Genomic DNA, 16,263 nt, shown 5'->3' with positions numbered 1-16,263 from the left:
CTTAAAGAGGCTCCTGTCCATGAAGAGGCTTTTGTTCATAAAGAGATTCCTGTTCATAAAGAGGTTCCTGTTCATAAAGAGGCTCCTGTTCATGAAGAGGCTCCTGTTCATGAAGAGGCTCCTGTTCATAAAGAGGTTCCTGTTCATAAAGAGGCTCCTGTTCATAAAGAGGCTCCTGTTCATAAAGAAGCTCCTGTCCATGAAGAAGCTCCTGTCCATGAAGAGGTTCCTGTCCATGAAGAGGCTCCTGTCTATGAAGAGGTTCCTGTCCATGAAGAGGCTCCTGTTCATAAAGAGGCTCCTGTCCATGAAGAGGCTCCTGTTCTTAAAGAGGCTCCTGTCCATGAAGAGGCTTTTGTTCATAAAGAGATTCCTGTTCATAAAGAGGTTCCTGTTCATAAAGAGGCTCCTGTCCATAAAGAGGCTCCTGTTCATAAAGAGGCTCCTGTTCATGAAGAGGCTCCTGTTCATGAAGAGGCTCCTGTCCATGAAGAGGCTCCTGTCCATGAAGAGGCTTTTGTTCATAAAGAGATTCCTGTTCATAAAGAGGTTCCTGTTCATAAAGAGGTTCCTGTTCATAAAGAGGTTCCTGTTCATAAAGAGGCTCCTGTTCATAAAGAGGCTCCTGTTCATAAAGAAGCTCCTGTCCATGAAGAAGCTTCTGTCCATGAAGAGGTTCCTGTCCATGAAGAGGCTCCTGTCTATGAAGAGGTTCCTGTCCATGAAGAGGCTCCTGTTCATAAAGAGGCTCCTGTCCATGAAGAGGCTCCTGTTCTTAAAGAGGCTCCTGTCCATGAAGAGGCTTTTGTTCATAAAGAGATTCCTGTTCATAAAGAGGTTCCTGTTCATAAAGAGGCTCCTGTCCATAAAGAGGCTCCTGTTCATAAAGAGGCTCCTGTTCATGAAGAGGCTCCTGTCCATGAAGAGGCTCCTGTCCATGAAGAGGCTTTTGTTCATAAAGAGATTCCTGTTCATAAAGAGGTTCCTGTTCATAAAGAGGCTCCTGTTCATAAAGAGGCTCCTGTTCATAAAGAAGCTCCTGTCCATGAAGAAGCTCCTGTCCATGAAGAGGCTCCTGTCTATGAAGAGGTTCCTGTCCATGAAGAGGCTCTTGTTCATGAAGAGGCTCCTGTCCATAAAGATGCTCCTGTTCATAAAGAGGCTCCTGTTCATAAAGAGGCTCCTTTCCATGAAGAGGCTCCTGTCCATAAAGAGGCTCCTGTCCATAAAGAGGCTCCTGTTCATAAAGAGGCTCCTGTCCATGAAGAGGTTCCTGTTCATGAAGAGATTCCTGTCCATGAAGAGATTCCTGTCCATGAAGAGGCTCCTTTCCATGAAGAGGTTCCTGTCCATGAAGAGGTTCCTGTCCATGAAGAGGCTCCTGTCCATGAAGAGGCTCCTGTCCATAAAGAGGTTCCTGTCCATGAAGAGGCTCCTGTTCATGAAGAGGCTCCTGTCCATAAAGAGGCTCCTGTTCATAAAGAGGTTCCTGTCCATGAAGAGGCTCCTGTTCATAAAGAGGCTCCTGTTCATAAAGAGGCTCCTGTCCATGAAGAGGCTCCTGTCCATGAAGAGGCTTTTGTTCATAAAGAGATTCCTGTTCATAAAGAGGTTCCTGTTCATAAAGAGGCTCCTGTTCATAAAGAGGCTCCTGTTCATAAAGAAGCTCCTGTCCATGAAGAAGCTCCTGTCCATGAAGAGGTTCCTGTCCATGAAGAGGCTCCTGTCTATGAAGAGGTTCCTGTCCATGAAGAGGCTCCTGTTCATAAAGAGGCTCCTGTTCATAAAGAGGCTCCTGTCCATGAAGAGGCTCCTGTCCATGAAGAGGCTTTTGTTCATAAAGAGATTCCTGTTCATAAAGAGGTTCCTGTTCATAAAGAGGCTCCTGTTCATAAAGAGGCTCCTGTTCATAAAGAAGCTCCTGTCCATGAAGAAGCTCCTGTCCATGAAGAGGTTCCTGTCCATGAAGAGGCTCCTGTCTATGAAGAGGTTCCTGTCCATGAAGAGGCTCTTGTTCATGAAGAGGCTCCTGTCCATAAAGATGCTCCTGTTCATAAAGAGGCTCCTGTTCATAAAGAGGCTCCTTTCCATGAAGAGGCTCCTGTCCATAAAGAGGCTCCTGTTCATAAAGAGGCTCCTGTTCATAAAGAGGCTCCTGTCCATGAAGAGGTTCCTGTTCATGAAGAGATTCCTGTCCATGAAGAGATTCCTGTCCATGAAGAGGCTCCTTTCCATGAAGAGGTTCCTGTCCATGAAGAGGTTCCTGTCCATGAAGAGGCTCCTGTCCATGAAGAGGCTCCTGTCCATAAAGAGGTTCCTGTCCATGAAGAGGCTCCTGTTCATGAAGAGGCTCCTGTCCATAAAGAGGCTCCTGTTCATAAAGAGGTTCCTGTCCATGAAGAGGCTCCTGTTCATAAAGAGGCTCCTGTTCATAAAGAGGCTCCTGTCCATGAAGAGGCTCGGCAGTCTTATCTATTTAATTATTGTTAGACAAATGTTGATGTCATATAAAGCATTTATAGATGCCTTGAAGGAATCCAGGACCATTAAAAAAAACCCTTGGAGGAGGCTTTTGCAATAACTGCTTCAAGTAGGGAGACCTCAAAAAAGAAACTTTATCTGAGGTTAGAAAGCCCATCTAATCAACTGGGGCAGATTTACAAAGATAGATTCTATATTGTTACCCATAGCAACCATCATTAGTAGGCTGATTAAATCTAATTACTAATTGATTGCTGTGTGCAACTATGCATATCATGGGGAGATCAGTCATTACTTAAGGTGCCCATCCATGGTCAGACACTAAGGGGCAGATTTATCAACATTTCTGATTTTTGTGGTTTTAGAAACCACAGCTAAACTCATTTTAACAAAATGTATAGGCATTTATTAAAAAATTCAAATTAAAAAAGCACATGGGAATAAAATGCATAAAAACACCCAAAAACCAGAAGCTTTTCACATTATCCCACAAATGCAAGCCTCGAAAAACACCCAAAAACCTCTAAAACGGTGGATCTCAACCTTCCTAATACAGTTCCTCATGTTGTGGTGACCCCCAACCATAAAATTATTCCTAAGACCATCGGGAATATGTGTTTTCCAGTGGTCTTAGGTTCCGACCCACAGGTTGAGAACCGCTGGTCTAAAACCACAAAGCAAATAAAGATCTTCCAGTTGTAAAAAGGACACCTGCCGTTGACTTCTACATGATCTCAATTGCTTTTAGATGGCGTATTCTTTCAGATTTATCACAGTTTTGTAGCATAATAAATGGTGAAAAAATCATATTTTGGTGCAAAAAGATACAAATTTTGAAAAAAAAAAAGGTTACTAAATGCCATCCCCCCCTCTATGTTAAATTGGCTGCTCTTGACTGAGTTCCTTATGCTATTGCCCTGTGTATGGACAAACTACTACTGGGAAAAGTGTGTGCAGAAGCCTACAGGGGAGTATAAAAACTGCCATAGGCCCAGGATCACACAGGGCTGGAGATGTTGACCACAGACCACACCACGTCATGTGATTCCACTTCCGTGGCACACTTCCATATCCTGCCTGAGCAACCACCCTTTTTCAAGCACACTGTTACCTTTAAACCACTCAACCTCAGTCACAGGTTCAGAAGTTCTACAGGACAAAGTCACTAAGTGACCAACGACAACCGTCTGGTCCGTGAGTTCCTCGACAAAAGCTGGAGCTGAAAGGACATCAGAGAAGACAATGTCAAGTATGTTTGTACAGTAGAAGCCCATACGACCCTCCCACCCAAAGACAAACCAGAACTATTCAAGCCAATCATCTTTTTAGCCAAAATAAATCTGCCCACAATACAGTATCTGTCTCAGACCGTTTGCTTCTTGTCCTTACTCAGGGTCGGACTGGGCCACAGGGACACCAGGAAAATACCTGGTGGGCCCCAGCGGCCCAGACCCGACCCTATTGCTGCTTCCTCTGGCCTCCGACGTCCTCCCCTGACGCGCTTCAGGGGAGGACGTCAGCAGGGGCCCCTGCGGGGGGGTTTAGGGGTGTGCAGCGGGGGATGCGGCCGGAGGAGGCCACCAGTCCAACACTGTCCTCGCTGAACAATGATTGGTTTATAAGTGGCCTAATGCTTACAAAGAATTCTTATTGGAAGTTAGCCAATATATTTTTGAGTAATATTCTAAAACATTTAAAGTTGCCACTTAGAGTTTTGGCAAGACCACGCACTTCTGGTTTATGGACCAATTGAAAGAATCTCAAATTTGAACTTTGACAAGGTTGCATAATCTGCTTTACAAAGTGAACACTAAGGGGCAGATTCATCAAAGTATGAGTTCGAATCCCGAAATGGGTAAAATTCGTATTAAGGTGGCCACACGTGGCGATTTGCGATGGTCGCGCGAAAGATTGTTCCACTCCGCCACTTACGTTCAGGGCTGAAACGGCAGATAAGGAGGTAGAAACAATAGGATTTCTACCTCCTTCTGCCGATTCAGCCCTGAAGGCAGATTTTGCTCAGGCGCCTTCTATGGCGCCTCTTGAAATTGGGTGAACCAGGAAACGATGAGGGGATCAACTTCTCTTTGAAAATGTGTCAAGGACCAACTGTCACTGACTATTCTATTCCTATTCTCAGCCTCCATAGGGCTCAATGGTACTCGACAGATCAAACCTGCCGAAAGTTAACTAAACATTAATAAACCCCAAATTATGGTTATTTTCGAAAAACACAATTTTTTCGGGGGAAATTTCCGAAAAACTCAAATTTTGTACTGGCAAAAACCCATTTGGAAATCTCAAAAATATCTAGAAGACTTTTTCTCAAAAATACTTAGTAAATGTGCCACTAAGTAATGGCTCCTAGATGGCTGCTGTTGAGGTAGATGAGATGGCAAATGGGATCAAACCATGTCCTTACCTACTGAATTACCTTTGTCTTTCGGTGACAGACTGGTAAGTTTGAATGATTTTTTCTTCATGTGTACTGCTATTCTTTCTGTAGCTGCCTGCACTAGAGAATCGGCCTTTGGTCCTTCGATACCTAATGATATGAAATGGGAAATGTTTTGACTGTTTAATCAGTTTCCACTTGAGAAAATGCCACTTTCGCTGTCCTTAGACCTCATTGCACGTTGAAAGTTGAAAATGGATTAGGAGATGTTGAATTCAAAGGATGTGAATGTATGTAACTATATATGTATTGTATTATAACCCCCTGGTGGCCAAATGGGATAACGTCCCATAACACTTGATGCGGTATTTAAATTTAGACTTATATAACAAATATTATACTTCACCTTCCTTTCTCTCCTGACCATTGCTGGGCTTCCCTTTGATAATACGGGAAATGTTGGCCACTGAGGCTTTCACCTTTTGCTTTAGACTTTGGTCTGAAGACTTTCCTGAAGAGTCGGTCTTTGAATGAGGCCTAAAGAGCTTGATCCTTTTCCTTGATGAGCTACTTTTCCTCTCCTTGATTTCTTCTTTCTTCGACACTTTTTCCATTGTTCTTTCATCAATTTTCGTGTCATGCTTTCCACCCAGTAATGGCTGGGAGTTCAGATTTAACTTCTCGTTATCAGAGAGAGGTTTTTCTTGACTCGGATCGACTGAGTTCCGAGGGGATTCTTTGATACCATAAAAATCCAAAAGATGGGACTGTGTGGGCTCAAAATGAAATGGCCCAACTGAACTGGTGGATGGACTGTTGTAATTCAGTTCCTCAATCTCCAGCAGGGAGACTTCAGAATGCCTGCCCGCTTCTTCAAAGTCAGAGAAATTATCAGATCTTCTCCCTGTCTCAGAGCTGTCTGAATGGGAAATAAATGTTTTGCTGGAGCTACGACTTTCGATGCTAAACTCCTCCTCATGAAGTAGAGGAGAGGCTTGGGCTGGACACAGGGAGTCGTAGAAACTGCACTGTGAGACTGATGTCAGTTGGGGTTCTTTGGATGCTTGAGGTGATGCACTGGTCTGTACAATCAGAACTTCTGTTTCCATTGCAAGACCAGGGTCTAGGGGACCTCTTTCCACCTGAGTCTTGCCTTCAGTCGATTTTATATTGGATATCTGCTCTTGGTTGCCCGCCAATACATTCATCTGTTCCGACAAGTAGGTCATTTCGCCAACCAGATCTTCTAATGCAGCACTTTGTTCATCGCTGTAAAGGGAAGAACCTCGGTTTTCATCTGTATTTTGCCTAGAAACATCCTTGATGATCTCACAGTGCCTTTCAGAAGTAGATCCAAGTTCTTGGTGCTCTGATATTGATGGTTTAAGAATAACATCTCCATGTTGGGTGGATAAATGTAGGTTTTCAGGAGAAAATGTATCCAAGTTAGTGATGGAACATTTTTCTTCTACTTTTTCAGTGACCGCTGTTGCTTCAGTTACTGTTACTACTGCACGTTCTTTGGTAGCTTTTAAAAGAGGTGGATCTTTCTGCAGACCTTGAGGTATTATCGCGGTGCTGGATTTAGAGTCAGTAAACTGCACAACATATGGAGTACTCTCCATTGTGGAGTCTGGAGAAACTGTGCTCTCTTGGTTTACACTCGTTTCGGTGCCAACCTCAGAACCGACTTGGTATTTTTCTACTGGTGGTTGGGAAGCAAGAAAGTAATTTGTATCAGAGGTGGTCTTCACTGTAAATGTAACACTGCCTCCTAAATGAGGAGTTGGTCCTTCAAACTGACTGGGTAGTCCAGTTTCTTGGGGTTGAATTGAGTCTTTTATGCCCTCAGTATCAACATGTGTTTTGGAAGGTTCTGCAAACAGCAGTGGTTTTTGTTGCAGAAATGCTATGACTGTGCTTTCCTCAACCTCCAGTGCAAGAGAAGGTGGCCTCTCTTTTACTGAACCAGAGTCGAATATTGGTTGTTGATGTAAAACTGCAATTATTGTATTTTCACTATCAACTGTCGTAGCAGAGAGTGGTCTTTGTGTAGAAGAGATGAAGAGAGGTGCTTGATGTTCTTTGGCTGCATGTGGTACTTCCGGTTGGACCCTACTGTGTATAGAATCAGTTATGCCCTGAGTAAAGTCACTTTGTGTTGCAGTCTCTTCAGAATGACACTGAGTATTTGTATGAAGAATTTTATCTCCTACTGAAACTTTTTGACCTCCTTCCTCCAGGAGAACTCCTTTATAAACAGTAAGTGGTCTTGATTTGCAGTCGTCCAGAGAGCGGCTTCTGCTGGAGGCCTTGAAAGAAGACCTCGGGGAACCTTTGGAGCCATCAAACGAAACTGATTTTTTCAGAGAACCAGACGGTCCTTCTTGTGTGGCCTGAGCCTTGTCCTGGGCAATTATTCTTTGCTCCATTGCAAACTGTTCAAGCAGAGGCTCTCTCAAGCCACTCAGTATCTTTTGGGAATATCCTGCTTTCATTAAGCTCCTTCGTGCCTTTTCACGATGCTTGATGAATTCTTTCTCCCTCAGTGCCCCATCTCTGGGAGTCAAGCCAGCGCCCTCACCCGATTGGCTGTAGAAGGTGCTATTAATGATGCTTTGCCTTGGCACACATACTAAGGTGTGTCTATCAACTCCTAGCAATGCACTGTCTGCCGATGAACCTCTTACAAAGCATCCAGACTTGCCCTTTTTTGACGCTAAATCGCCAACTTCAATAGTCGCTGCTTTGCAGAAAGGTCGTTTTCCTGGAGATGTTTCCACTGACTCCACCAGCATTTTGTCTGTTTGCTCAAGGTTCACTGTATCTTCTGCAAAGTTAACCTTATCAGTCTCTTGAGCTCCCGATTTATCAGAACACACTAGGGTTGCCTCTTGGCTTCTCTTCTCTTCTTGGGTGATAATGTCCGCCTTTTGGCTCACTTCTTGAAAAGTATCCCTATCATACATTTTAAAAATAGACAAGTGGAGCTCTAGGGAAGGATTGGAGCCCCTTGCCGTTGGGCTGATGTCGCTCTCATTATCAGAAGAGGATCCACTGCTGCTGGAAGAGCTGCTTCCTTCAACTAAGTGTCGAGGAACCCCCAAAGATGTTCTCTCCACGTTTCCTTGCAGAAGCTCCGGGATGGATCTCATCACCAGAATCGATCTGTAGCACATCAAGGAACGCTAGGAGACAAGAGCAGAATGAAAGCCCAAGCACCAAAGCCCTGCTCATATATCTTCATCAGCAGCACATAGATCAATGTTATTTTCGGGCGCCGCCTACTTGAGGTAATAACGCTAGATATATAAGACATATTTATATGCAACATTTAATTTCATAAAGGTGAATTTTAGCCGTGGTGTAAATAACTAAATATCAGCGGCTAGGCAGACCTGATAGGGAACTGAAGCCTGTCTGTGCTTGTGGGAGTGCAGGGCTGTGATTGGCTCTCCCCCTCCTACTGTGCTTCTGGCAGGGACCGTTAGGACACGCCCACCCCTCATGTGAAACCCAGACAGGGACCTGAGAGGATCTATAGGGAGCTCCAATAAAGGGGCCATTGTTACACCATTTATTATTTATAATTGCCTACAGGGTTAGAATGTAAAAATGTTAATGAAAAGTTTATCAAGGTGAGTTTCAGTGGGAGGTGTAGTTCCCCTTTTAATTAACTTTTAGTATGAAGCAAACAATGCTATTCTAAGAAAATTTGCCAATGGTTTTCATTTTTTATTATTTGGGGTTTATCAGTTATTTAGCCTTTTGTCAGCAGCTTCCCACTTTGCAATTTCAATGGCTATCTGGTTGCTAGGGTCTTGTTTACCTAAGCAACCAGGCAATGGTTTGAACGAGGGACTACAATATGAACAAGAGAAGGCCTGAATAGAAAAGTACTTACTTTTTATAATTGTTTTTTCTATTTAGTCCCTCTACTACTTATATATCAGCCACTCATTCAAACCACTGCCTGGTTACTAAGGTAATTTGGACCCTAGCAACCAAATAGCCAAACTGGAGAGCTGCTGAACAATTACTGAAATAATTAAAAAGTACAAATAATAGAAAATGAAGACCAACTGCAAACTGTCTCAGAATATCACTCTCTACATCATACTAACAGTTAACTCAAAGGTGAACAACCCCTTATTATTTGTTTTGAGGTTTTGCTTTCCCTTGGGGTATGTTGAATACGTTTGTATATTTTCATCAGTTTTGTTTCGACCAATACCAACCTGCCATCTGCTCCGCGCCACCAGGAATTTGAGGCCTTTTGTAATAATGGGTCGCGTGTCTTTTTCACCGGAACATCCCTGTAACGGAATGCAGATCAGACATCTTTGAACACATCTGGTTGAACCCACCAACCCACAGGTCAGACTCTGTAGGACTCAAAGCCACACATACTGTATGTTTTAAATTCACCCAGGGCATTATCCTGTACTGACCAATGAACAATTAGCTCTGATCATTTTATAGCACCTTAGTTAATGAAAGCAAAGGCCTGATTGGTTGCTATGGGTCACTACAGCACTGTAGCAGCTTAGGTTACTTCCAAATCATCCTCAGTGAAAATATTTTGGAAATGAAGTCATAGAAAAATGATATCGCTCACTGTCATTGTGATTGGTCAAAGCGACGGTGTGATGTACCCATTCTGTTACATACCAGACATTCTGATTGAGCAAACTGACATCAGGATATGGCCAATAGCAACGGGGTTGCTGCAGTTCTGACTAATTCCATAATCAGATTAACTAGACGGAGGAGTCTTGCTTCAGACTTACCTGGAACCACTTATGGTTGGAACATTCCACGGCACTGGGCCGAGATCTACAAGGAAAACAAGTTGGATGAATTTGTTGTACTTGATACAGTGGTACGTCCCTTAGAAATTCACAGGAGCCATTTACTAACAACGTTGAAGTGATGTTGCTCTATGTTAGAAGCAATATGGCTGCAGTTTATTGAGGTACTTGCACCCAAACATGCTCCTACTGGGGAACCCTGGAACTACAACCACCCTGGACCTGTTGGTAGCCCCAGGATTCCCATAGCAGGTAGCATCTATAGGCGCATTAGCCTTATACATGCTAGGGCCCATCAGCCAATGAATGGGCAGAGTTCTGCCTTTTGCTCCCACACTACTTCCTGTTACAGTTAGAGCTGCATCACTTCCTGTCAGCTGATCTCTGAGGGAGCACACAGCCCATCACTAAATGGCGGCTCAAGGGAAAGGATGTAAAAGGGCAATATTTACTGATATATATATTCCAGTTTGGGGGGATTCTTTCATAGGCCCCTTAATATGATATAAACTGTCTGTTGGTTACGTATTCATTCTGGGGGTGTAGTTTCCCTTTAAGTCTATGGGCAGAGAGTTACAGGGAACAGGGCATCGACTGCTTACTCTGGAGACATTTGGATCGTTCTTCTTATGAAATCCTTCGCTTCTTCACTCAGCTCTATAAATCCCTGGTTGTGCCAACTGATCTTGCCCTGCTGCACGCTGAGTAGGGTCTCTCTGTCATTCTGCCCCGCAAACGGCGACGCGCACACCAAACTGCCACGGTCAGAAGGGGGTAATAATAAGTAATAACATACAGGGAACTGTGAGTATCACTCATGTATTATAAGGGATAATGTACCCCCTACTGTAAATGATAAGGATATTAGCAGTCACTGAGGGGTTCTGTGCCCCCCATATAAAGGCACAAGGCTGCAGGCTGAGTTATACAGGGAACTCTGAGTATCACTCATGTATTATAAGGGATAATGTACCCCCTACTGTAAATGATAAGGATATTAGCAGTCACTGAGGGGTTCTGTGCCCATATAAAGGCACAAGGCTGCAGGCTGAGTTATACAGGGAACTCTGAGTATCACTCATGTATTATAAGGGATAATGTACCCCTACTGTAAATGATAAGGATATTAGCAGTCACTGAGGGGTTCTGTGCCCATATAAAGGCACAAGGCTGCAGGCTGAGTTATACAGGGAACTCTGAGTATCACTCATGTATTATAAGGGATAATGTACCCCCTACTGTAAATGATAAGGATATTAGCAGTCACTGAGGGGTTCTGTGCCCATATAAAGGCACAAGGCTGCAGGCTGAGTTATACAGGGAACTCTGAGTATCACTCATGTATTATAAGGGATAATGTACCCCCTACTGTAAATGATAAGGATATTAGCAGTCACTGAGGGGTTCTGTGCCCCCCATATAAAGGCACAAGGCTGCAGGCTGAGTTATACAGGGAACTCTGAGTATCACTCATGTATTATAAGGGATAATGTACCCCCTACTGTAAATGATAAGGATATTAGCAGTCACTGAGGGGTTCTGTGCCCATATAAAGGCACAAGGCTGCAGGCTGAGTTATACAGGGAACTCTGAGTATCACTCATGTATTATAAGGGATAATGTACCCCCTACTGTAAATGATAAGGATATTAGCAGTCACTGAGGGGTTCTGTGCCCATATAAAGGCACAAGGCTGCAGGCTGAGTTATACAGGGAACTCTGGGATAATGTAAGGGATAATGTATGGAGTATTTTGCCTAAGGCACATCTAGTGAAATCACCAGAGGACAATACAGAGAGATAAATATAAGCCAGGAATGTTAAACAGTTATTATAGCTACAGTTTTATAAAGAATTTAATATATAAGGGCTCCTTACCATAGGTAGGTGATCACACCGATGGGCCTAGAAAATAATGAAATCAGTGCATCAAATGAGTGCATCAATTTAAAACTATTTCAGAAGTAATAACATCAAGTTAGAATCGTATCAGTATTTACCATATATCGGAGGCTTCGGACACGGGCAACTGACTGGCAATTTCTGGGGAGACAAACTCAGGGGAGCCGTATTTACTGTACTGAGGCTCTGAGCGCCGCCGTTTCTGAGCGAATCCAAAGTCACAGAGTTTGATATCGTCCTGGTCTGTATTAACCATGAGAATATTGGCCGGCTGGGGAGAGAGGATCGGAAAGGTGGGTAACACCATGGCCCCAGTAGCTCCAGTATAGTGAATTATAATGGCATTTCCCTACCTTAACGTCCAGGTGAAGAATGTCCTTGTCATGGAGATACCCAATGGCTTCAACAAGCTGTCTAATGTACACCTTTACCTGTAATCATAGACAGACCTGCTTAGACTTCCAACCACTAGGGGTTCTACTGTCTACTGTGACTGTCACTGAGATACACAATGCACTTTTGGGGCTGTGGGATAGCAGGTATAGTAGGGAGAGATGGCGCCTATAGTAGCAGTGGGGGGATAATAGCCTCTGGGAAGGGACTGGGGCTGTGGGATAGCAGGTATAGTAGGGAGAGATGGTGCCTATAGTAGCAGTGGGGGGATAATAGCCTCTGGGAAGGGACTGGGGCTGTGGGATAGCAGGTATAGTAGGGAGAGATGGTGCCTATAGTAGCAGTGGGGGGATAATAGCCTCTGGGAAGGGACTGGGGCTGTGGGATAGCAGGTATAGTAGGGAGAGATGGTGCCTATAGTAGCAGTGGGGGGATAATAGCCTCTGGGAAGGGACTGGGGCTGTGGGATAGCAGGTATAGTAGGGAGAGATGGTGCCTATAGTAGCAGTGGGGGGATAATAGCCTCTGGGAAGGGACTGGGGCTGTGGGATAGCAGGTATAGTAGGGAGAGATGGTGCCTATAGTAACAGTGGGGGGATAATAGCCTCTGGGAAGGGACTGGGGCTGTGGGATAGCAGGTATAGTAGGGAGAAATGGTGCCTATAGTAGCAGTGGGGGGGATAATAGCCTCTGGGAAGGGACTGGGGCTGTGGGATAGCAGGTATAGTAGGGAGAGATGGTGCCTATAGTAGCAGTGGGGGGGACTGGGGCTGTGGGATAGCAGGTATAGTAGGGAGAGATGGTTCCTATAGTAGCAGTGGGGGGATAATAGCCTCTGGGAAGGGACTGGGGCTGTGGGATAGCAGGTATAGTAGGGAGAGATGGTGCCTATAGTAGCAGTGGGGGGATAATAGCCTCTGGGAAGGGACTGGGGCTGTGGGATAGCAGGTATAGTAGGGAGAGATGGTGCCTATAGTAGCAGTGGGGGGATAATAGCCTCTGGGAAGGGACTGGGGCTGTGGGATAGCAGGTATAGTAGGGAGAGATGGTGCCTATAGTAGCAGTGGGGGGATAATAGCCTCTGGGAAGGGACTGGGGCTGTGGGATAGCAGGTATAGTAGGGAGAGATGGTGCCTATAGTAACAGTGGGGGGATAATAGCCTCTGGGAAGGGACTGGGGCTGTGGGATAGCAGGTATAGTAGGGAGAAATGGTGCCTATAGTAGCAGTGGGGGGGATAATAGCCTCTGGGAAGGGACTGGGGCTGTGGGATAGCAGGTATAGTAGGGAGAGATGGTGCCTATAGTAGCAGTGGGGGGGACTGGGGCTGTGGGATAGCAGGTATAGTAGGGAGAGATGGTTCCTATAGTAGCAGTGGGGGGATAATAGCCTCTGGGAAGGGACTGGGGCTGTGGGATAGCAGGTATAGTAGGGAGAGATGGTGCCTATAGTAGCAGTGGGATAATAGTCTCTGGGAAGGGACTGGGGCTGTGGGATAGCAGGTATAGTAGGGAGAGATGGTGCCTATAGTAGCAGTGGGGGGATAATAGCCTCTGGGAAGGGACTGGGGCTGTGGGATAGCAGGTATAGTAGGGAGAGATGGTGCCTATAGTAGCAGTGGGGGGATAATAGCCTCTGGGAAGGGACTGGGGCTGTGGGATAGCAGGTATAGTAGAGAGAGATGGTGCCTATAGTAGCAGTGGGGGGATAATAGCCTCTGGGAAGGGACTGGGGCTGTGGGATAGCAGGTATAGTAGGGAGAGATGGTGCCTATAGTAGCAGTGGGGGGATAATAGCCTCTGGGAAGGGACTGGGGCTGTGGGATAGCAGGTATAGTAGGGAGAGATGGTGCCTATAGTAGCAGTGGGGGGATAATAGCCTCTGGGAAGGGACTGGGGCTGTGGGATAGCAGGTATAGTAGGGAGAGATGTTGCCTATAGTAGCAGTGGGGGGATAATAGCCTCTGGGAAGGGACTGGGGCTGTGGGATAGCAGGTATAGTAGGGAGAGATGTTGCCTATAGTAGCAGTGGGGGGATAATAGCCTCTGGGAAGGGACTGGGGCTGTGGGATAGCAGGTATAGTAGGGAGAGATGGTGCCTATAGTAGCAGTGGGGGGATAATAGCCTCTGGGAAGGGACTGGGGCTGTGGGATAGCAGGTATAGTAGGGAGAGATGTTGCCTATAGTAGCAGTGGGGGGATAATAGCCTCTGGGAAGGGACTGGGGCTGTGGGATAGCAGGTATAGTAGGGAGAGATGGTGCCTATAGTAGCAGTGGGGGGATAATAGCCTCTGGGAAGGGACTGGGGCTGTGGGATAGCAGGTATATTAGGGGGAGATGGTGCCTATAGTAGCAGTGGGATAATAGCCTCTGGGAAGGGACTGGGGCTGTGGGATAGCAGGTATAGTAGGGAGAGATGGTGCCTATAGTAGCAGTGGGGGGATAATAGCCTCTGGGAAGGGACTGGGGCTGTGGGATAGCAGGTATAGTAGGGAGAGATGGTGCCTATAGTAACAGTGGGGGGATAATAGCCTCTGGGAAGGGACTGGGGCTGTGGGATAGCAGGTATAGTAGGGAGAGATGGTGCCTATAGTAGCAGTGGGGGGATAATAGCCTCTGGGAAGGGACTGGGGCTGTGGGATAGCAGGTATAGTAGGGAGAGATGGTGCCTATAGTAGCAGTGAGGGGATAATAGCCTCTGGGAAGGGACTGTGGCTGTGGGATAGCAGGTATAGTAGGGAGAGATGGTGCCTGTAGTAGAAGTGGGGGGATAATAGCCTCTGGGAAGGGACTGGGGCTGTGGGATAGCAGGTATATTAGGGGGAGATGGTGCCTATAGTAGCAGTGGGATAATAGCCTCTGGGAAGGGACTGGGGCTGTGGGATAGCAGGTATAGTAGGGAGAGATGGTGCCTATAGTAGCAGTGAGGGGATAATAGCCTCTGGGAAGGGACTGGGGCTGTGGGATAGCAGGTATAGTAGGGAGAGATGGTGCCTATAGTGGCAGTGGGGGGGATAATAGCCTCTGGGAAGGGACTGGGGCTGTGGGATAGCAGGTATAGTAGGGAGAGATGGTGCCTATAGTAGCAGTGGGGGGGACTGGGGCTGTGGGATAGCAGGTATAGTAGGGAGAGATGGTTCCTATAGTAGCAGTGGGGGGATAATAGCCTCTGGGAAGGGACTGGGGCTGTGGGATAGCAGGTATAGTAGGGAGAGATGGTGCCTATAGTAGCAGTGGGATAATAGTCTCTGGGAAGGGACTGGGGCTGTGGGATAGCAGGTATAGTAGGGAGAGATGGTGCCTATAGTAGCAGTGGGGGGATAATAGCCTCTGGGAAGGGACTGGGGCTGTGGGATAGCAGGTATAGTAGGGAGAGATGGTGCCTATAGTAGCAGTGGGGGGATAATAGCCTCTGGGAAGGGACTGGGGCTGTGGGATAGCAGGTATAGTAGAGAGAGATGGTGCCTATAGTAGCAGTGGGGGGATAATAGCCTCTGGGAAGGGACTGGGGCTGTGGGATAGCAGGTATAGTAGGGAGAGATGGTGCCTATAGTAGCAGTGGGGGGATAATAGCCTCTGGGAAGGGACTGGGGCTGTGGGATAGCAGGTATAGTAGGGAGAGATGGTGCCTATAGTAGCAGTGGGGGGATAATAGCCTCTGGGAAGGGACTGGGGCTGTGGGATAGCAGGTATAGTAGGGAGAGATGTTGCCTATAGTAGCAGTGGGGGGATAATAGCCTCTGGGAAGGGACTGGGGCTGTGGGATAGCAGGTATAGTAGGGAGAGATGTTGCCTATAGTAGCAGTGGGGGGATAATAGCCTCTGGGAAGGGACTGGGGCTGTGGGATAGCAGGTATAGTAGGGAGAGATGGTGCCTATAGTAGCAGTGGGGGGATAATAGCCTCTGGGAAGGGACTGGGGCTGTGGGATAGCAGGTATAGTAGGGAGAGATGTTGCCTATAGTAGCAGTGGGGGGATAATAGCCTCTGGGAAGGGACTGGGGCTGTGGGATAGCAGGTATAGTAGGGAGAGATGGTGCCTATAGTAGCAGTGGGGGGATAATAGCCTCTGGGAAGGGACTGGGGCTGTGGGATAGCAGGTATATTAGGGGGAGATGGTGCCTATAGTAGCAGTGGGATAATAGCCTCTGGGAAGGGACTGGGGCTGTGGGATAGCAGGTATAGTAGGGAGAGATGGTGCCTATAGTAGCAGTGGGGGGATAATAGCCTCTGGGAAGGGACTGGGGCTGTGGGATAGCAGGTATAGTAGGGAGAGATGGTGC

At 46.4% G+C, this 16,263-nt stretch overlaps 1 protein-coding gene across 18 annotated transcripts in view; it reads right to left on the bottom strand.

The window, feature by feature from the left end:
- The window catches only part of obscn (obscurin, cytoskeletal calmodulin and titin-interacting RhoGEF), a 241,276-nt gene that overhangs the window by 7,806 nt on the left and 217,207 nt on the right, over positions 1–16,263 (bottom strand). For 17 of the 18 annotated variants that reach the window (XM_031903695.1, XM_031903701.1, XM_031903706.1 and 14 more), the window contains 9 exons: positions 11,943–12,020; positions 11,688–11,860; positions 11,566–11,592; positions 10,290–10,442; positions 9,667–9,712; positions 9,115–9,192; positions 5,283–8,064; positions 4,904–5,026; positions 3,593–3,700 (listed from right to left, as the gene is read on the bottom strand). In XM_031903695.1, the coding sequence (XP_031759555.1) occupies positions 3,593–3,700; positions 4,904–5,026; positions 5,283–8,064; positions 9,115–9,192; positions 9,667–9,712; positions 10,290–10,442; positions 11,566–11,592; positions 11,688–11,860; positions 11,943–12,020 (3,568 nt within the window). The remainder of the gene's footprint in view (positions 1–3,592; positions 3,701–4,903; positions 5,027–5,282; positions 8,065–9,114; positions 9,193–9,666; positions 9,713–10,289; positions 10,443–11,565; positions 11,593–11,687; positions 11,861–11,942; positions 12,021–16,263) is intronic. The other variant, XM_031903696.1, reaches the window with a different exon arrangement.

The sequence above is a fragment of the Xenopus tropicalis genome, chromosome 6 (assembly GCF_000004195.4).
Source record: "Xenopus tropicalis strain Nigerian chromosome 6, UCB_Xtro_10.0, whole genome shotgun sequence".
NCBI classification, from domain to species: Eukaryota; Metazoa; Chordata; class Amphibia; order Anura; family Pipidae; genus Xenopus; species Xenopus tropicalis.
The sequence above is the reverse complement of the archived record's forward strand: the minus strand, read 5'-3'. Positions and strand labels throughout refer to the sequence as shown.